Source organism: Salvelinus sp. IW2-2015, linkage group LG14, assembly GCF_002910315.2.
Source record: "Salvelinus sp. IW2-2015 linkage group LG14, ASM291031v2, whole genome shotgun sequence".
In the NCBI taxonomy this organism is placed as follows: Eukaryota; Metazoa; Chordata; class Actinopteri; order Salmoniformes; family Salmonidae; genus Salvelinus; species Salvelinus sp. IW2-2015.
Window position 1 is genome coordinate 43,462,222 of NC_036854.1, and position 22,691 is coordinate 43,484,912.

A 22,691-nucleotide genomic window follows, 5' to 3' on the forward strand; every position below is an offset into this window, starting at 1 on the left:
AGTGAGGTGAGATTGAAGGGGAGGTGAAGGCAAAACAATATATGTATTAAAATAATGAAAATATATAAAAATATAAAAGGCCATGGAGGTGAAAGTGGAATACAAAACAGCAAGTTTAAAATAAAACTAAGAAAGACCTTGGATGGTTGGTTTGCAGGCGGAAGAAAGTGCAAAGTAGAGACAGAAAAATTAATGGGGTGCTAAGGAGCAAAATAAAAGTAAATTAAATAACATACAGTAGGTAAGAGGTAGTTGTTTTGGGGCTAAATTGTAAGATGGGTTATTGTACAGGTGCAGTAATCTATGAGCCTCTGACAGCTGGTGCTTACAGCTAGTGAGGGAGATGTGTTTCCAATTTCAAGAGATTTGTGTAGTTCGTTCCAGTCCATTGGCAGCAGAGAAACTGGAAGGAGAGGCGTCAAAAAGGAAGAATTGTGGTTTTGGGGGTGACTAGAGAGATATAATGCGGAGCGCGTGCTACAGATAGGTGCTGCTTGGTGGACCAGCGAGCCAGAGATAAACGTTTGACCCAAGTTAAACAATTTAAAGGCAATGCTACCAAATAGTAATTGAGTGTATGTAAACTTCTGACCCACTGGGAATGTGATGAAAGAAATAAAGCTGAACTAAATCATTCTCTCTACTATTATTCTGACATTTCACATTCTTAAAATAAGGTGGTGATCCTAACTGACCTAAGACAGGGAATTTTTACCAGTATTAAATGTCAGGAATTGTGAAAAACTGAGTTTAAATGTATTTGGCTAAGGTGTATGTAAACTTCCGACTTCAACTATATGTCTACCTGACATATGTTGGAAGACGTTTGTGAAAAACAGGATACAAATGTTCATGTTTTTCCAACCCCGAATTTGCACCACTTCTGTAGAATGACCCATATAGGGAATAGGATGCCATTTGGGACGCATAAAGACAGATCGGGACGTCTGCCTGTTTTAAAACCCTGATCAGTAGTAGGCTATCGATAGCCCCTCTCTCCATCGCTTCACATAGAACCTTCCTTATATAACGCATTCAACATTAATAATGCACGCAGCATTTAAATATGGAGAAGAGATGCTGCCTGCTATTCTTAGTTCAGTTAAGGTGTTATGCAATGGCAACCTTTCCGGGGGAATGTCCCTTGGTGTTAAAATGTAGGATTTTTACAGAGACACTCATTCTTTCGTCTATCCTTTCTTCTTGTCAGCTTGAGGAGCCTAGTTGCAGTAGCAGTGCTGGAGGATTGTGTATTGTATATCTCTGTAGATCGAAGACGTTCAATAGCCTACATCAGTCATAGACATCCTATAGCTGAATTCATTCTCTATGTAATTCTATGATATCAGTACCCAATGACACTCAATTATATACTATTTCAGTAAATGTATATTTTTTTATTTTTTTATATAAATTTATTTATATTTGTTGTTTTTGAGATTTGCTCATAGAACAGGGATTTGACCTTGAATATTACACAATGGTAACATTGATTATATTAGGCATATATAATTCAACCTGCATAGCCTAACCTTGCCTCAAGTGCAAACAGTGCTTTTGATTAGAAAATCTAAGCATTAAAATCATATACGTGACACTTTTTACAATGGTTGTTGCTGGGGTGTTTTTAGCTTAGTTTTTGAAGGTAAATATGGAATATACCTCATCTTTCCACTAGGAGGTGCAGATGCTATCCACTTACTATTGGCTAACTAGGCTGTAATATAAGATATGGGATGCAGTGGAACTTACCTAATTCTCACGGCTGACTACACTGACAGAACATGAAAAAGGCATGGAGAATCAGCTTCTCTCAGACCGTAGGGTGCACACATGTCATGTTTGTTTGCATGTTCAGTAGGAATATCCAGAAATAGCTGTAACTAGGCCTATATCCTATCCAGAGACTGGGAGTTGGCTTGCATTATGCGTGTGTATCTCTAATGGTCACACAGCAGCAACCCTTCCATTCTACATTAGCCTTTAGAGATGGGGAGAGACAGACCACTGATGTCTCTACTCCTCTACCAGTAGTGTTCTGACTCCCTCCAGTGGATGAGGGCCTCAATGACATCTTGCTGTAGAATTATTCCTGATGTGTCCTGTGTGTGTTCTAGGTTTCTAGGTTCTATTTCTGTGTGTTCTATTACTGTGTGTTCTAGGTTCAACTACTGTGTGTTCTAGGTTCTAATAGTGTGTTCTATGTGTTCTGGGTTCTTATACTCTGTGTTCTGTGTATTCTAGGTTCTAATACTGTGTTCTACATTCTAATACTGGGTTACATTGCCTTCGGAAAGTATTCAGACCCCTTGACTTTTTCCATATTTGTTACGTTACAGCCTTATTCTAAAATGTATTAAATATTTTTTTTTCAGCAATCTACACATGACAAAGCAAAAACAAGTTTTCAGAAATCTTTGCACATTTATTAAAAATAAAAACACCTATTTACATAAGTATTCAGACCCTTTGCTATGAGACTCAAAATTAAGCTCAGGTGCATCCTGTTTTCATTGATCATCCTTGATGTTTCTACAACTTGATTGGAGTCCACCTGTGGTAAATTCAATTGATTGGACATGATTTGGAAAGGCACACACCTGTCTAATATAAGATCCCACAGTTGACAGTGCATGTCTGAGCAAAAATCAAGCCATGGGCTCGAAGGAATTGTCCGTAGATCTCCGAAACAGGATTGTGTCGAGGCACAGATCTGGGGAAGGGTACCAAAACATTTCTGCAGCATTGACGGTCCGAAAGAACACAGTGGCCTCCATCATTCTTAAATGGAAGAATCTTCCTAGAGCTGGCCACCCGGCCAAACTGAGCAATCGGGGGAGAAGGGCCAAGAACCTGATGGTCACTCTGACAGAGCTCTAGAGTTCCTCTGTAGAGATGGGAGAACCTTCCAGAAGGACAAGCATCTCTGCAGCTCTCCACCAATCAATCAGACCTTGATGGTAGAGTGGCCAGATAGACAGCGCTCCTCAGTAAAAGTCACATGATAGCCCGCTTGGAGTTTGCCAAAAGGCACCTAAATGACTCTGACCATGAGAAACAAGATTCTCTGGTCTGATAAAACCAAGATTGAACTCTTTGGTCTGAATGCCAAGCGTCACATGTGGAGGAAACCTGGCACCATCCCTACGGTGAAGCATGGTGGTGGCAGCATCATGCTTTCGGGATGTTTTTCAGCAGCATGGACTGGGAGATTAGTCAGGGTCAAGGCAAAGATGAACGAAGCAAAGTACAGAGAGATCCTTGATGAAAACCAGCTCAGGACCTCAGACTGGGGCGAAGGTTCACTTTCAAACAGGACAATGAACACACAGGCAAGACAATGCAGGAGTGGCTTCCGGACAAGTCTCTGAATGTCCTTGAGCTCCAGCCAGAGCCCGGACTTGAAGCCGCTCTAACATCTCTGGAGAGACCTGAAAATAGCTGTGCAGCAACGCTCTCCATCCAACTTGAGAGAGCTTGAGAGGATCTGCAGAGAAGAATTGTAGAAACTCCCCAAATACAGGTGTGCCAAGCTTGTAGCGTCATACCCAAGAAGACTCGATGCTGTAAATGCCATATTTCAGTTATTTATTTTTAATAATTTAGCAAACATTTCTAAAAACCTGTTTTTGCTTTGTCATTATGGGGTATAGTCTGTAGATTGATGAGGGGGGGAAACAATTTCATCAATTTTAGAATAAGGCTGTAAAGTAACAATGTGGAAAAGGTCAAGAGGTCTGAACACTTTCTGATGACACTGTGCTCTAGTTTCTAATACTTGTGTTTTAGCTTCTTATACGGTGTTCTATGTTCTAATACTGTGCTCTGTGTGTTCTAGGTTCTAATACTGTGCTGTCTTCTCTGCGTTCTAGGTTCTGTGAGGGGCCCAGAGGGGTGTATTCAGAGTCCAGGGGCCACCGCGACGTGTCCTACTGGAGGAGGAGAGGCCAGGACTTCAGTGTTCTCCTGGATTACGCTGACTTCAGAGAACCTCGAGGAGGAGGCTATAGGACAGAGGGGGTGCAGCAGCCGCAGAGACAGGAGGTGATTTAAATCTGGGATTTGTTTATTTGACCTTTTTTTAAAGACATAGTGTAATGATAAGTGAAACCACTGAGGATGACACAATAATGCCTGTTCCAAATGGCACCCTATTCCCCATAGGCCCTGGTCAAAGGTATGGCACTACATAGGGACTAGGTGGTTGTCATTTGAGACCTGTACAAAGACTGCTTTCCATTGTGGTCCTCTGTCTGTCTAGGTGCCCCCAGAGGATCAGCGGCAGCAGCGTGAGAGGCAGCGTTGGGCAGTCCAGTCCCAGTCCCGCTCCAAGCAGAGAGAGGCAGCGCTGCAGCAGTGGACGCCTGCTGCCGTGGAGAGGAAGTGTCAGAGCCTGGGCACGGACGAGTGGCGACCCGCCGTGGTCAGCTTCGCCCGCCAGCTCTCGGACAGCGAGGGCGATAGTTGGGCTCGGGCTCAGGAGCAGCAGCAACTGCAGCAGCGCCACCTCCGGACACCAGATGGCGCTGTGGTTGTAATGGGGCCCAGGAACAAAGGGAAGTCCCAGTCTCTGCCCCGAATGCTGCCGCCGGACAGCCTGCAATATGTGGCCATGTCTGGGTCTGTTGGGTCTGGGCAGGACGTGTACAGGAAGGTCAACGGCCACCCAGTGTCCCATCACGACCCTTACAAAAGATATAACCACAACCAGGCCGGGACAGGGGACAGGGACAGGTGGTTTGAGAATGACAGCAGACCCTCCAGTCAGGCTAGTATGGCCAGCCAGCTTAGCCAGGGCTCTCTGGTACCAAAGACCCGGTTCAGCCGTCCCCTGCGGCCTCCGTCCTACGAGGTGCACCAGCAGACCCGGGGGAGTTCTGAGACGCTGTCAGGAGACCCAGCAGCAGCATCAACTCCACAGCCCCAGGCCAGGGACAGAACCCCCCTCCCCCACCCCAGGATGGGTGACCCCAGGCTGGACTATTATTCACAGGATGGAGGGTCTGGCACGGATCCTCCGGGTTATATCCCTCCCCCATCGTATCCCCCCAAGAGAGCTCCGCTTATGAGAGGGGGCCATGGAGGTCACAGGGGCTATGGAGAGGTCCCAGTGAACTACAGGTAATGGTTGTTGTAGCAAGCCTTACTCGTGATTTTATATTGCTTGTTTACTTTGCTTTTGAAGCGCTTTGAGATTATTTTCTGTTGTTGAGAAGCATCTGCTAAATGAACGTTAATGTAATATACAATGTAGAAGTTAAATACAATATCATTTGTTATTATCAGGTACCACCAGGTGTTCCAGCAGCAACAGATGCGTGGGACCCCGGACCCCTGGTTCAGTAGCAGACACACCGGTGGAGGAGGGTCCTGGCCGGAGCCTCAGAGAGAGTCCCTCCGAGAGAGGAGCGTGCCCCACCGGAAGCAGCTCTACCCTGGCTACAGCGAGCAGCAGCACCAGCCGGGCCTGGGTCCTGGCATCCACTACGTCCACGACCCACGTGTCCGACAAATTTCTGGGGGAGGAAGCTCGTCTCTAGGCGGCGGAGGTAACTCCATGACGGACACCGACAACATCCGCCACATCCGTAACTCCACATCCTCTGAGCTTCCCAGTGTCACCGTGTCAGACCACTCGTCTGATGACAGTGCCTTCCTGTCCCCCGCCTCCACGGGGGCCCCGCCGCCACTTGCCAGCACGTCAGATCCAGCCAGTCCGACAACGCCGAAGTCTTCTAGCGACTATGACAATAAGAATAACCGGTGGAAGCAGCAGCACAGCGATTTGCACAAAGAGACTGACTCACTAGATAACTTCCCAGCAGCAACTGACCAAAACTGTAACAGGTATAATCCCAAAAACAACCTAGGTGGTTTCTCTGCCTTCCAGCCCCCGGCCCCGGCCCCAGCCCCGGCCCCGGCCTCATCGGTGCTTCTTAGCTCCAGCTCAGACCAAGGATTCTCGGAAACAACCATCACGCAGGTGAAGAAGATAGTTCCAGGAGACTCAGGAGTAGACCACAACAACAGAAACTCTAAGAGGAAATCTCACAGCGAGACCATATTCTGCCTGGTGTCTGTCCCCATACACATCCAGCAACAACAAACCAATAAAGACTCAGTCTCCACAGCGGACCAGAACAATAATGAGAAGATGCCTGACAGTCTGCCAAGTAGTCTGCCAATCGTGAGCGTCTTCGCCACAGAAGACAACCAAAACACTGTGGTCCAATCAGACAACAGCCAAAGCCTCCGTAGCAAGTCGTTATCAGAGATGGGTCTCAAACCCCCCTCCCACACCAGCAGCTTCAGTTCTATGAGAAGCACCAGGAAGGGTCCTCTGAGGAAGGAGATAGTAGACGCCTGGTCACTCCAGGCCAGTGCTGACAAGGAGCTGTGCTATGCCGGCTCCTGGCCCGGGGACCAGTACAGGAACCAGGAAACCCAGACCAGCTCCCCCGTGAAGGGTCCTGGGAGTACAGGGGGGGCAGGTCAGCCTGGAGGACAAGGGGGTCAGGAGCCAGGCCACCCGGCCTCAGACACAACCACAGACAGCGGCGTGGGCACCGACTGCAGCTCCGTGTCCGCCTCCTACGGCGTGGGCTACCCCATGAAAGGCCAGAAGAACCTCCACCCGTCCAGCAACAGCGCCTTCTCCCGCCTCAGTATCAGCCCGGCCCAGCCCCTGTCACTTCCATCACTCCCACCCCAGCCTCCACCCTCTGGATCTGGGGAGGAGAGAGACCAACATACCTCCACATCCAGGAAGACTGGTGCTACTACCACCACCTCCAACACCACTACCAAAACCCCAGACGATGTCAACGCTAACAGCCAGGGCCAGGTGGCGTTTGGTCAGTTCCTGCTGAAGCCGGTAAGCCGGCGGCCGTGGGACGCCATCGAAGAGCTGGAGTGTTTCAACAAGGCTGCAGGCGTAGAACTAGACCAGATCCAGAAGGTCCAGCCCAGGAGACCCAGTGTGGACGACCTGGACGAGGTGTACAGGAACATCATGGAGCTGAGCGGAGAAGACACACAACATCAACAACAACATCAGCCCATAGCCCCTCCCCCTCTGGATTCTGAGCGGGAGACAGTTAGCCTTCCAGACCAGCGCCTGAATAACAAACCCAACAACAACATCCCTACCATCAGGCCCAGACTAGACAGCTGGGGCCCTGGTTCCTCTATAGACCCAGAATATAGGGAGGTGAGAAGTGCCTTCTCCAGGCCCCAGCCCCAGAACAGGACCAGCATCCCCAGACCATTGAGAGAGGACCTGGTGCCCACTGGCTTCAGAGACTACAAACTCCACAATGAACAGGGTGACCACAGGGAAACCTATGACCCCAGGCTTACCTATAGGCAGGAGCAGGACGTCGCCAAGGAGTCTCTACTGAGGGACGTGGGGCTCACCGTCTACACTGAGGCCCCTGGGGAGCAGGACCAGCACTGTGGCCCCCCATTCACACCGCTCACATCGTTAGACCACGAGGAACTATGTCAGAACGTACAGCTATTATGGGAGAGCGGAGAGGAACCATCTCTAGCCAAAAGCAGCCAGGTTGAGGTTGCGCACATCCGTGAGGGCAGTAATAAGGACGAGCTGGGCCCCACTAAAGTAGTGGAAGAGGAGAGGAAGGTAAAGACGGATAATGTGCCCGTTGTGCCACCCAGATTCAGAGGCCATGAGCCCAATCTGAACATCCGCAGGGCACGGAGTGAGAACAGCAGGTCGCCAAGAGGTGAAGGGTTGCGGGGGTCACCACGACCCGGCAGGCTGACCCGGGAGGCAGCGCTCGCCTTCAAGTATGGCGACTACAGATACAGCGTCAGCTCCGATCCTCTGAGTTGGCGTAATGAGGCGACGTTGGCAGATAGACACCTGGAGACCCTGCTGATCAAGGAGAAGGCGAACACCAGGCCCACGGAGGACCTGAGTAATCTATATGAGGTGAAGTGTGCCAAGGGGATCCCTGAGAACGAGACGATGGAGCAGAGAGCAGCCAGGATACTGGGGATAGACGTAGCCCCGGATTCACTGCAGGGCCGGGTCCAGGAGAGAGAGGAGGAGTCACTGCAGGGGGGGGCGGAGGGAGAGACTGGCATAGGTGAAACGCAGGCGCACAGCCCTTACAGAGAGCAGCAGAACAAATATGACACAAGGACTGGGGGAGGGACACCAGAACTCCATCCAGAAGGAGTACAGGCTGTGGAATCACTGGGCCTGGTCGAACAGAAAGAGGAGGAGCACGGAGACAACACAGAGAATCAGAGACAACACAAAGAAGAAACCCAGAAGCACAGTCCGGACAGAGACACGGAGACACAGCTTGTGAGAAGACAGTACGAGCAAGTGATGGAGGTAGAGGTATCCGTGGTTACCTTGGGAGAGGAGAAAGGAGGAGGACCCAGTAAGAATGACAGCCTATCAGTATATGAAGACAGACATGCTGGAGGAGGTGGAGAGAGCCAGAGCCACCCCTCCATGGTGCTGGAGCTACCGGAGTTCCCTCCCAGTAGTCTGCCCCTGTCTCTGCCCGTGACCCGAGACGAGGAGCTGGCCCTCAGCGTGCTGAGTGTGGGAGGGGGTGGGGAGAGGCAAGGAAAGAAGGGACACGGTAGTGGTGGTGCCTCCCCCAGGCTCTCCTCGTCCCCCTCCTCCATATCACCTGGCTGTACGGAGAGCATGGCCCACATGGATGAGCCATTCTCTGTCTCCTGCATCCGTGTCAGGAGTTCAGGAGAGGCAGAACCAGAACAAGAGACCGGGGTAGTGGTAGAGGCAGAGCGAGAGAACGACGCAAACCCAGGGGAAGGGATGAGGCAGGCAGAGGAGAAGAGAGAGAGGGGGGAGATGGAGGAGTTGAGGATTGAGTCCAAGGCGGAGGGGGAAGAGATAGAAGATGAGCCAGAGGTTGTGCAGGAGGAGGAGAAGAAAGAGGAAATCAAAATCAAGGGGATGAAGGACAAGGAGAAAGAGCCAAAGACGAAAAGAGAGGAGAAGACAAGAGAGGGGCAGGAGATGGAGAAGGAGGAAGTGGTAGAGCCAGATGAGAAAAGAGAGGGGCAGGAGGTGGAGAGGAGTGAAAAACCAGATGTCCAACAGGAGGTTAGGCCAGAGCCGGTCTCCAGACTTATGAAACCTCCTCTCCTCCCCAAGCCCATCCCTAAACCCCGTTGCGGCACGGTGGCCAAGAGAGAGATCACCCTCCCCCTGAGCTTCAATGTGTCTTCCTGTGGCTCCTCTGCCACCCTAGAGGACGACGAGATGCTCTCGGGTACGGTAGGAACATGGACACATGCATGCCTTAAATAAGAACCATTTTAAAACACTTTTCATACTACAGTTCAAAGTGCTTTAAACACGTCATTGTAAATATATTTTGTTTGATCTTGAAAGATGTTCATTTCCTTCAGCCTCGTTCATTAGTGGAAGGGAGTTTTGTTTTGGCATGTGTGCCACAAGAGGGAGCTATTTTCCTAGCATATGAGTGATAGAAGTTTCATTTAGAATTGGTTTTAATACATTCAAAAGACTAATACTGCTGGAAAACACACTAAGAACATTCTCAGATGAACTAGTAGGGATGCAGCCTTTGCTCTGGTTGGTTGAGTGGCAGTTTGACCTAAATGGACAATAAGGTGTTTTTATAGCAGAACTGTGGGACAACCCAGCCATAAAACCACTCCAGAAACGAGCAGTTATTCCAGCTGTATGATAGAACTGTTTATTGGGTTGGTTTAGCGGGTGTGGGTGGAAGGGTGTGTGTGTGTGTGTGAGAGAGAGCTGGGAGTCCTCCGAGACCACTGTGACTCACTGAAACAAGTTGTTTTAGATAAGATGGATTTTCCTAGCCTGGTCCCAGATCTGTTTGTGTTCTTGCCAGTTTGGCATTGCAATGAGTGACCAAGAGTTGGCATGATAGCACAAACAGACTGGCACCCAGACCTGGATTTCCCTGTGTTCTCATTACTGTGTATGAATGAACCTTTAGCTAATGGAATCATCATTGTGAATCTCTGACTGGGTTGTGATTGGTGTCCTCTCTTTTACTCCTCAGACTCCTATGATCCTAGTCGAGTGGAGAGAGTGTAACCTCGACCTCTATCAATACCTTCGACATCTGGGGGGAATTGGCTTTGGTCACCGCTCCGTCCGCCCATCCGTCCGTCAACTTTTCAGTCAATGCCTTTGTGTCTCCCAAATAGCACCCTATTCTCTATATAGTGCACTTCTTTTGACCAGAACTCAAAAGTTGTGCACTATATAGGGAATTAGGACACAAACTTCATCTCACCCCATGACCCCCCCCCCCCCCCCCCAACCACTGTGCCCCCTTTTCACCAATACAAGCATTGTTTACGCAACAGCAACAGTCTATAATGTCTGTCTGATTCCTGGTGCTCCAATGGCCTCTCGACTGCCAAACAAGAGAACCACCTGGACCCATCAGTCCTCTGGCCTTCATACTTCTACTTACCCTCCTCTTCCTCCTCTTCACCATCCTCCTCTCCTTCCAGACGCTTCCAGTCATTAGTGTCCTACTTTTGACTAGGGCCCTTAGGGCTCTGGTAAAAAGTAGTACACTGTAAATAGTAAATAGGGTGCCATTTGGGACGTCAGCTGGGTTTTCTTGGAATTGCATGTCTGTCATCAACTGTCTCCCAAATCCCAATACAACAGCACTGTGGTTCCTTCCTAGAGGCCTGATGTTGGAATATGAATGTAAAGAAGTGCTTCTGCTTTTCAAACACAAACCGTTACTATGAGATGAAACCACAAAAAGACAAACGTCTCGCATTACAATCAGTGTTACTTACGCACACACCAAATGTAAATAATAATTATAGAGGTTTAAGGTTTTATTCCAACATACTTTTGTGAGGTTTGTTGCTGAACTGTATATTTTCTTACCTGTGTTGAGAACTTAAATGTCGAAGAAGAATCCAATTTTGAAAGCTATACTCTTGAGATGTTATTACCAATGGATACATCTTTCCTGTTCTCTGTTATTGTGTGTGTGGCTTGGCCGTGAGGCCTGAGAATGTAATTCTATATGAGGCTGGATCAGATTGAGAATAGCCTGGTCCTGTTTTTGCTGTCCTGCCAACTCCTATGGTCATTGGTTTGACAGTTGGCATGACGGCACAAACAGATCTGGGATCAGGCTAGATATAAAACACTGTGGTGTTTGACTATAGTGTCACTCAGAGCAATACTGTTGTTACACAGGGCTTCTCTTGGGGCTGCTTTGAGAGAGCAGCCGAGAGCCTGTGTCCTGTAAGGCCCAATCCCAACTGCCCCCTAGACACCTACATTTGAGATGGGGCCCAAGACATTGATCTCATTACAAATCGTTGCGTTAAATCTCTAACATTTGTTACTGAGAGCACCAGAGGTGGCACTGTTCACTAACGTCACTGGTCCTGTGTCAACTGTCTGTGAGCTGGTGGTTCACCGTTGGAGGTGTTCCTCGGGTGAATGCGAGGACCGTTTCGTCTAATTTCTAGTGTCAGGACTGTGTCAGGACTGTGTCAGGACTGTGTCAGGACTGTGCCAGGACTGTGCCAGGACTGTGTCAGGGGTCAGATTTTGTTCTTTCAGCATCAGCAATCGCAGCATTTCATTTCGCAAAATGTATTTATTTTTGTTAATCAATCCTCATACTGTACAAAAAAATAAGTATATTTTAAGTATATTTTCAAATGTAAAAGAGGTTTATATTTAACCGTGCAGTTTCATTTGCTCACATAAATCAATTTTTGAGATATCACGTGAATATATCACATTTTTTCAAAAGTGCTTTTTTTTGCAAGAAACAATAGATAGACATGTAAGGATCTCAGTGTGCCTTGTACACACTTCTGTTTCTGTGGTAGGCTGAGTCCCAAATAGCACCCTATGCCCTATACACTGCACTGCTTTTGACCAGAGCCCTATTGACCCTAGTCAAAATGAGTGGACTATGTAGGGCAGGGGTACTCAACTCTTACCCTATGAGGTCAGCAGCCGGCTGGCCTTCTGTTCTACCTGATTATTAATTGCACCCACCTGGTGTCCCAGGTGTAAATCAGTCCCTGATTAGAAGGGAACAATGAAAAAATGCAGTGGAACTGGCTTCAAGGTCCAGAGTTGAGTTGGAGGGATATAGGGGATATGCTGCCATTTTGAGGCATACCAAATGTTTCTTTATGTTTAACACATACAGTATGTGTACTTTAATGACTAAGCTCATTTTCTTATTTCAACTGGACGTGTTGTAATTCATCGTTAATTGTATATGGATAAGACCATTTTGTGTTATTTTGGCAATAATAATGAAATGTATGTTATGGAAATCAAAACTATATCTTTGATATATAAAATGTTAATTCATTAACCTGATAAATGTAAACGTTCAACATATCAAACGCCTTGTAAGCTGGCAAAGCATAGCAATTCATATGTTTACATGCTCTTCACTAAGGATTTAATTGTAATTGTTATACACCTTTATGTTGTTGCTCAAATAACTGACTTGCATATCACATTAGACTATATGCAAGGCAGTGTGTGTCATCAACCAGTACTGGTTGAAAGATCTAGGCCTAATTCTGAACCAAAACAGGTTTCCATGTATAAAGACTTCAATATGTTATTTCTCCCCGCTTGCTACAAACATACTGCAATTATCTTTACCCCGGGATTGAACTTATGCGGTACGGATGGATGTTGCATAAGCAGGAAGTCAGTTTGAGCTTTGAGTTTGTAATACTGTAGCCCTGATATCAAGCACAGGATAATGTTGACACCATAGAATTAGAATGATTGAAATTCTAAGTATGATTCTACTTCAAATCATTGTAATTCTATGGTTGACACTACCAACCCTTTGCCCTGTAACTCTAGGCTAGGTTCCAGGTGGACTATCGTTAAATGGTCATTCTCATAGACCTTTTGTACTGCAAGCTATTTGTAACATAGATACTATCGTTGCATATCTTGCTGTGATGTTTTCTATTTTCATACAAAGTCTGTACAGCTTTTTTTGTACGCGCATACAGGCATCCATTTTCTTTTTGTTATTGCATGAAATACGTAAGAAGGTGTTATGGAGAGAAAGGTATTTGCATATAATCGCATTTGGTACTATAGTCTACCCAATAAGCAGCTGTTATATTTCATATAATGCATATTTTATTTCCAAAAATGTACGCCACGTATTTAAAATGAAAGCAAGGTATTTTTTTGAGTATTGTAAAAAGGGAACTCTGTTTTTGGAGCCACATGTTTGTCTGTATTCGTGTTATGATCATTAAAAAGGAGAATACATACAGTCAGTGTGCTAGTGTTGTATAACATTGCAGATTATTCATAAATAAACTCTTTGCATGTAAGATATGCCTCAGTTTTTTTTATATTATCACTTTGGAGAAATATTTAGATGTACAGTGTATTTGGTTTCAGTCCAAAGAGGCAGTCTGTGAATCATACCGATGTATTTATGATGAATTGATAGTACTAAAATGGCCTCTGTTCTATTTAACAGATTCAAAAGTACACTGTTCTGGCTGTGATCACTACATCTTCCATGGTTCCATGCATGTCTCATGTTATTGAATCTGTCCGTAGTGCTGGACAAGGTACACTACCTTACCAGAAGTATGTGGACACCTGCTCGTCGAACATCTCATTCCAAAATCATGGCCATTAATATGAAGTTGGTCCCCCCCTTTGCTGTTATAACAGCCTCCACTCTTCTGGGAAGGCTTTCCGCTAGATGTTGGAACATTGCTGCAGGGACTTGCTTCCATTCAGCCACGAGCATTAGTGAGGTCGGGCACTGATGTTGGGCGATTAGGCCTGGCTCGCAGTAGGTGTTCCAATTCATCCCAAAGGTGTTCAATGGGGTTGAGGTCAGGGCTCTCTGCAGGCCAGTCAAGTTCTTCCACACCTATCTCGACAAACCATGTCTCTATGGACCTAGCTTTATGCACAGGGACATTGTCATGCTGAAACAGGAAAGGGCCTTCCCTGAACTGTTGCCACAAAGTTGGCAGTACAGAATTGTCTGGAATATCATTGTATGCTGTAGCGTTAAGATTTCCCTTCACTGGAACTAAGGGGCCTAGCCCGAACCATGAAAAACAGCCCCAGACCACCATTCCTCCTCCTCCAAACTTTACAGTTGGCACTATGCATTCGGGCAGGTACAGTTCTCCTGGCATCCGCTAAACCCATATTCTTCCGTCGAACTGCCAGATGGTGAAGCGTTATTAATCACTCCAGAGACCGTGTTTCCACCGCTCTAGAGTCCAATGGTGGTGAGCTTTACACCACTACAGCCGACGCTTGGCATTGCGATTTTAGGGTTGTGTGCGGCTGCTCGGCCATGGAAACCCACTTCATGAAGCTCCTGACCAACAGTTATTGTGCTGACGTTGCTTCCAGAGGCAGTTTGGAACATGGCAGTGAGTGTTGCAACCTGCGGCTGAGCCATTGTTGCTCCTAGACGTTTCCACTTCACAGTAACAGCGCTTACAGTTGACCGGGGCAGCTCTAGGAGGGCAGAAATTTGGCAAACTGACTTGTTGGTAAGGTGGCATCCTATGACGGTGCCACGTTGAAAGTCACTGAGCTCTTTTATTTTTTTATTTAACCTTTATTTAACTAGGCAAGTCAGTTAGGGACACCTTATTTACAATGACGGCCTACCCCGGCCAAACCCTAACGTCGCTGGGCCAATTGTGCGCCGCCCCATGGGACTCCCAATCACGGCCGGTTGGGATACAGCCTGGAATTGAACCAGGGTCTATAGTGACGCCTCTAGCACTAAGAAGCAGTGCCTTAGATCACTGCACCACTCGGGTGCCTCTTCAGTAACGCCATTCTACTGCCAATGTTTGTCTACGGAGATTGCATGGCTGTGTGCTCAATTTTATACACCTGTCAGTAATAGGTGTGGCTGAAATAGCTGAATCCACTAATTTCAAGAAGTGGCCACATACTTTTGTATATATAGTGTGTATATATACAAAATCTTATTAAAGATCAGTGATACTATCAGGAGCGGTGTGCAGGTTTCTTATTTTTTCTCATTTCATTCAACTGTTACCATGCACCTGCAACAAAGATGTGCTCAGATGTGCGAGTGCCTTTTGAATTGTGTGTATATAGTGTATATAACTGGTCTGGTAGAACAACAACAGGTCCATTCAAATAGGATCAGTGATGTAGGAGTGTACTGTACCACGGTGGAAACCATAAGTAGGTCACAGCATAATACTGACTGAAAGAGTTTCTGCATGAATGTTCCTGTGTATATAAAACACATGTACCACCTCCTAAATGGCGCCCTATATAGTGAAGTACTTTTGACCAGGGCCAATAGTAGCAGTGCATTATATAGTGCATAGGGTGCTATTTGGGACGCATCCACGATCAAAGCTATCCTCATTAGCATATGAGCAGGATCTGAACGTCCCAGATAACAATCATGTTTGTTGTTTCCTCTTCTCATTCAGTATCCCTCCCTGGGATTGGTTCATCTAACCATGAACTGATTGTCCTGTCTTCAAAAGGTCATTAAATAATGAACTGTTGTGCAGTGTACATTCATGTGGACATACCACTTCCTAGCATATCCTATCTGTATCAGTTGTGTTTTACAGCGTGCCTTCTCAGAAACAAAGCTTTCCAGGGGACTGTAAAGTTGTAATGTGCAGCAGTGTGCATTCAGAAATCAATGAAGAGGCTTAATGGAATACCAATAGTACTGCAAGTACTTCCTACTGAGTGGTCCCATACACCAGGAACACACACACTCACACACATTCCCACACACACATTCACACACGTACACACTTTGCTGCTGACAAACAATGCAATAGATTATCTCAGTATCTTGTTTAGCTTAGTATCTAGTTAAACTGTAAGCTATAAAAACAAAGAGAGTCGCACACTCCGTATATATAACCTCCTAGTCATTTATTGGGTAAAAAAACACCAACGATTTGGGCATCACTGCGCCTTCTTCAGGGTCATACTACCCTAACATGGGCCTCTCTGTCTGGGTATTGCTCTGTACTGTACTGTACCTGACACTTTCCATAGTAAATCCTCATTGTTTTGGATTTGATGGGCTATGGACCTACTGGCCTAAGGTCCAATGTATAATCAGATCAGACATGCTAAACAGTAACAGTATGACCCCTAACACTGTAACAGGGGATCAAGAGTACCAGAGGAGGCTGGTGGGAGGCGCTATAGGAGGACAGGCTCGTTGTAATGGCTGGAATGGAATATATGAAACGGAGTCAAACCTGTGGTTTCAATATGTTTGATGTGTTTGATACCGTTCCATTTCAGCCATTACGACGAGCCCGTCCTCCTATAGCTCCTCCCACCAGCCTCGTACCTCCAGTCCCCTGCTGTGACTGGCCCAGCCTGAGGTCAGGACCAGGCCTGTGTAACAACTGGCACCCTATTCCCTATATAGTGCACTATATAGTATGGACTGTAGTCTGTAGTGGAACGGACCACAGTCCACACTGTCTATAGCAGGAGTGTTCCGCCTCCTCTCCCTCCGTGGTTTTAGCTCAATGGGTCTTTTCCATTGGTCAGATGGAATAAATTGCCATTGTGTGTAGGTGCTGGCTGGTCTGGTGCATTATGGGTAGCCCTCGTTGTAGCCTACTGTGTGTGCCAAGTATAAGCTACAGATCATGGGAGATGCCCACTTCCCACTCATCATGGAATCTGTCTACCTACCAGACCCAGTCGTCACCCACTGATGAATCTGTCTCCACTGGTGTAGATATATATATATTAAAAAATGGAAAAATATCTCACTTCAACAAAAAAGTGCGATATTCTGCTTGGCCTGGCATATCTGATTAATGTACACACCATCTTTTATTTAGTCTGGGAAAGACAGTAAAAAAAGCCCAATCCTTTGTGTTTGAATGACCTCAGCATAAAGCAGGGCCTAGAGACATTGAGCGACTGAGCTGTGGCTGTTTTCACTTTCTCACGACTGAAAACAAGACATGGAGCCAGAGACAGTTAATTTGTCGTCCATGTGTTTGGCACAGAGACAGTTAGTTTCCCTGTTCTACAGTGTCAGGGGACTGGCATATTTAAATCCCTTCTGCGCCCCAAATGGCATACACTCTGGTCAAAAGTAGTTCACTATGTAGGGAATAGGGTGCCGTTTGGGATGGAACCCTTTTTTCTTGTGGGGTAATTGGCCCAGCACCATGACTGTTTACTCCAGCTTTATAGCTTGTACAGCAGGTCAATTTGCCAAATGCCACAGGCACCACACCAGCAGCTGTCAGATCAGTCCTAATTTTTAAGTGAAACTATTTCTGCTCTCTCTCTCTCCCCCCCCTCTTTCTCTTGCCTGCCCCCCCTCTCTCTCTGTCTCTCCTCTTTCTGCCTCTTTCTTCCTCTCCTTCTCTCACACACAGCAATCAAGTGTTTATGACCTTTAAGCTGATAGGACCAGGCAGCTCAATTTGTACCAGCTGACCTTTCGCGGCCATGAGAAATCAGCTGCTCTCAAGTGTTTGTTTTTCAAGCCGTCCTTGCAAAGAGGATTATTACTGATCTTGCAACGTCCCATGAAACGTGTCTAGAACATGAATATGTTATATTCATAGAACGTGGCAACTATGTTCTGTTTATGTTTGGTGTGATGTTGATGGAACGTGGCAACTATGTTCTGTGTATGTTTGATGTGATGTTGATGGAACGTGGCAACTATGTTCTGTGTATGTTCGGTGTGACGTTGATGGAACGTGGCAACTATGTTCTGTGTATGTTTGGTGTGACGCTGATGGAATATTCCTCAGAAAACTGGACACCGGAATATTCTTGCAACGTTCCAATGAAATGTGTCTAGAATATTAATATTGAATATTCTAAGACCATGGTAACCATGTTTGACATTAAGAGAGTGTTCTCTTGGAAACAGTCCTTGCACATCTCTAGAACGTTCCTATGAAAACGTTAGGTAATGACCGAATGAGACTCTTAAGGGAACATTCTCTAAAGTTGTGGGAATGTTTGTTGTTAGCTGGGATATCTCTCTCTCTCTCTCTCTCTCGCTCTCTCTCTCGTAAAATGGTAATGGTCTGATTCTAAAGAAGAATGGAAGGAAAAGGGTTGTTTGACTATTTTCTGTGGAAAATAGTTCACAAAACAAACTAATTGAACTAAAATATGTATTTAACAATCCTGCTTAAGCCTAGAAATGAAAGTAGACAATGACTGTTACATTCCACAACTTTGTTGACATACACTGCTTATGAATGTGTTTAGTTTACTTTATTTAGTACGTTACGTTTTTTGGTTTATTTTGAGAACTTTCTGTGATTAAATATGTAGACAGATAATGAAGGCCTATAAAGTATGACGGAAAAAGCCAATAAGCCATAAATAGTATTTTAATTATTCAGCAGTGCTAACGACAGGCCACAAACAGTACAGTACGGTACAAGGCCTCCCAGGCTATCCATCATCCACAGGATTATACACAGTGAATTATGGATGAGGCCTGTCCCAGAGACCTGGAAACATCAACCACTCTTTAGACTTCTCTCAGAGACAATGGTGGTGGTCCGCTTTGGCTCAGCTGGTTAGAGTGTGTCGCTGGCAACATCAAGGTCGTGGGTTCAATTCCAGAAGGGATCACATATTGGAAATGTGTGCATTCACTCAGCTATAAGTCCCTTTAACTCAATAACAAGTTCCATTCTTACAGTATGATGACTATGTCACAGTTAGGTTCAAGAGGAACGGGATTCATGGGTGGAAAGGTGATTTGCTGTGGAGTGTAACTCCATCACTCAGTCCATACAGTTTGACGGGACTAACCAGCCTGACAACTTTCCCTACTGAAGTTTGGAAATGGCCCTGTACGTGTTAATATGTTTTGGTCTTGTTTCTAGATTTGATACAATCCAGGCTTTGTTGCTATAACTGCATGGTTTCTGTTGCGTATGTACTGTAAGTAGATATGACATGTAATGTCAGAACCTTGAACTATTATACACAATTTTTCTTAAACCAAGAAGCAAAAAATGTTGGAAAAGACGGCCTTTCCTTGACCCCATATTACAACCATCTTTCACCAGCAACCCATGTACTATAGCATTCAGAGCAATTCCATATCACACCTTTCACCCTTTTAATGTCTTATTAAGTATTATATGATCTGACTGGCTGCTTCATCCAGTGCCTGCAGAGAATGTTGTCTAAGTCGACTATTTTAGGGGTTTTCGTCTGCATCCCAAATGGCATTTATTTTGCTCCGGCTTTTACTTCAGGAAATTAGGAGTAAATCTAAAATTGCCCGTCGCAATGACTTCCCATTGCAAAAAAGTTAACACTCAAATAACTTTTCATATGAGTAATGGGTGTCATCAGTTTGTACTGTTTATGAAAGCTGCTTTAGCTCTTTCCGTTCTTATTTCTCGTCGAGTTCTCCTAAACCTGAACTGTTTATAAAAGGAGTTCCAAAAAGACCACACCTTGCACTGAGATGAACTGATCAGCCCGTGTTACCATGGTAACGACAGTCAACAGCAGGAGTGGATCATTAGTGCTGTGAGCGAGCCAATCGGTCAGTGTTTCGAGTCAGCCGTCCACCCAGGTCTGGCCCGGGGGAGAACGACTGCCCCCTCTCATTGAAGCCGCGGAAGTTCAAGGCCGAACGCTGTACTGCAGGCATTGTTTGCAGAAAACAGGATCCCTCATTATATTAGTCTGGAAAACACGACCCTAGGCAACAGTGACTAGGGTCTGGTTTCAATGATGGACTCTTTTAGCATAGAGAAGCTACGTAACTGCTAGTTTGCATCAACGACCTTCACTAAAACCACTGCAAAGGTTTTGCCTGCAAACTTTGGCTTTGAATTGCGACATTTTGGCATGTCTGCCTCGTGATTCGGTGGGAGAATTGTCTGTCTGAAGAGAACCCAACATGGATTTTCCCCCCCCTTATTTTAGTTGCCAAAAGAGTCCATAATTGAAACCAGACCCAAGTCACTGTTGCCTGGGGTCAGGTTTTCGAGACTACCATTATAGTGAACGGGAGAATGGCAATCTTCGTGATCAATCTTTGTGTAAATAAACACAAATTTCAAAGACAATCATGATACCAATAATTGCTTGTAATACACTAGATGTATGTCCTTCAAAGGATTATTTTAAAATCGCACACCGAAGAAGTTATAAGGATCATTTAGTGGGGGTGACCACCCACAAGCAGCTCACTCTGAGGCAGGATCCCCGTTATAGAAATAGAATGGAGAAAAACATTATGGAGAAAAAGACCTTCAGAATGAGGATTTCCATTCTAGTAATTCTATTTCTATGCTGGACAGCCAATGGAGCCTGGTTGGCCCCTTGTCCACATCAAAGAGCCCACTCACTCTGAGCAGCCCCTATCAAAGTCTAAACTGTAAATGCCATACCATGCCAACAACCAGAGGAGACTGTAATTCAAGAGGACATTTTCTACAATCCACATTACTAATAGAACTAACGATTGCTGATAATAAAGTATTTTCTCATATGCTTTCTAGTTGAATGCCAGCCATTACAATAATTACATTGTTTGTTTGAGGTTGAAAGACAGACCATAATCCTTCAATGTGAATTTCTTGCCCTTCAGACTTGATTGGAAAGGGCATTATATCAGTGGCATTAAAGTACAGACACAACTGGAGTATTCCTGGAAGCAATCAGCATACCATAGCCAAAAGAAGGGGTGAGGAGGAGAGGTGATGGAGAGGAGGAGGAAGAAGAGGGGATAGAGGAGGATCAGGAGGAAGAAAAAAGGAAAAGAAGAGAGGAGAGAACAGTAGAGAAGAGAGGAGAGAACAGTAGAGAAGAGAGGAGAGAACATTAGAGAAGAGAGGAGAGAACAGTAGAGAAGAGAGGAGAGAACAGTAGAGAAGAGGAGAGAACAGTAGAGAAGAGAGGAGAGAACAGTAGAGAAGAGAGGAGAGAACAGTGACGAGAGAGGAAGAGAACATAGAAGAAGAGAGGAGAGAACGAGAGAAGAGAGGAGAGAACAGTAGAGAAGAGAGAGAAACAGTAGAGAAGAAGAGGGAGAGAACAAGTAGAGAAAGGAGAGAAGCAGTAGAGAAGAGAGGAGAGACAGTAGAGAAGAGAGGAGAGAACAGTAGAGAGGAGAGGAGGAGGGTGAGGAGAGAAGATACAATAGGGATGGAGGAGGAGAGGGCCTGAAGGTTCCCCCCCCCCCCATAAATCTGCCTAATTCCCCTGACAACAGTGAAGTGCTGACAGGGAGAGATGTCTGGCCCACCCTGGACCTGGCACCTCACCACACCACAATGAGGCAGCGAGGGGCACGCTAGCAGACAAGATGTGACACTTACAGCCCAAATGTGGTGGAGCCAGACAGAATCTCTTCAACCCCATTAACCCCCTATCTTATCCCCCTGCACACACACATGACGAGAGCGCGCACACACATAGAGCACACACTGTGACACAAACACACATACACACACACTTCTGTATGTACATACACAAATCCGTGTCAATAAAGACATACACACTCATGTGTTATTGGCTTTGATCATTGGCTCAGCCGAGTGTCTTTCTCAGCTCAATTTCCTCACATCCTTGTCTGTTCTAGTTGTCTCCTTCTCTCTCTCCATCTCTGCCCTAAGCCCAATCTGTTCTGCTTCCAGACAAGCTCAGAGTTGTCTGTACTGAGCACATTGTTCTATGAGAGTGTATTGTTTGGAGCCTTCAGAACCTTGGAATTATTCATAATGTTTGTCATAATTGTTAATTTTGCACTGTGGAAGTTTTCCCAAAATATTGTTCAACTTTTCTATTTGTTTTTTTGGTCACATTAATTCTGTCTAAAAGTTTTGGTTTGAAAAAGTGACATTATTTTCAGTGATGTAATGGAGGGACCACGGTGCCTGTCTGCGGCCACAAACACACAATAAGTACAATGTAGAACAGCTACAAGAAAACACATTCTGAGACAGTGGTTGGTTACATACCCATGGCCTCAAACACTTCTCAAATGGGATTTTGGGGACGAATAACATCAAGCGATAGATGAACCTTCTGTTAGACGCCATAGGATAGATAGTTCTACCATGAGTCATCATCATGATCTAATAAGACAATGCTTGGTCACCTTCCCAGGATTGAACCATCCACCTAATCTATTACCGCTTATGGTAACAGTCACTTCCATCCTGCTAGAGAAGGTTACAGCAACAGTGCATCAGTGATGACGCAATCAATCGAGGATGTGAGTAAGTTGCCGCTGGCTATAGGATACACATGTCAGACCAAGCCAATTCATTATTATGTAATAGATCTGTCAGGCAACAAAATGTCTCCTCTGTGAAGGTTTCTACAGTATATTGTTTGTTACCTGGATACAGAAAGAATGTAGGCAATTACTGGGGTCTCTGTGTAAGAGGTGCGTGTTGGTGGCAGGGAAGTCAGGCGCAGGAGAACGAACTTGGTATAAACAGAGTTTTATAATAAATGATTACAAAACTCCAAAACAACCAAAATAACAACGTGGGTACAAAACCCGTCACGCACCAACACTGAATAGCACATCACATACAAACAAAACAATCTCCGACAAGGACATGAGGGGAAACAGAGGGTTAAATACACAACATGTAATTGATGGGAT

At 45.7% G+C, this 22,691-nt stretch overlaps 1 protein-coding gene across 1 annotated transcript in view; it reads left to right on the forward strand.

Annotated features, from left to right (window-relative positions):
* jcada (junctional cadherin 5 associated a) overlaps window positions 1-13,380 on the forward strand; it is a 47,827-nt gene extending 34,447 nt beyond the window's left edge. Inside the window, exons 3-6 of the mRNA XM_024000376.3 lie at window positions 3,873-4,044; window positions 4,262-5,121; window positions 5,287-9,281; window positions 10,065-13,380. Of these exons, the coding sequence (XP_023856144.1) occupies window positions 3,873-4,044; window positions 4,262-5,121; window positions 5,287-9,281; window positions 10,065-10,099 (5,062 nt within the window). The 3' untranslated portion in view covers window positions 10,100-13,380. The remainder of the gene's footprint in view (window positions 1-3,872; window positions 4,045-4,261; window positions 5,122-5,286; window positions 9,282-10,064) is intronic.
* The last annotated feature ends 9,311 nt before the right edge of the window (window positions 13,381-22,691 follow it).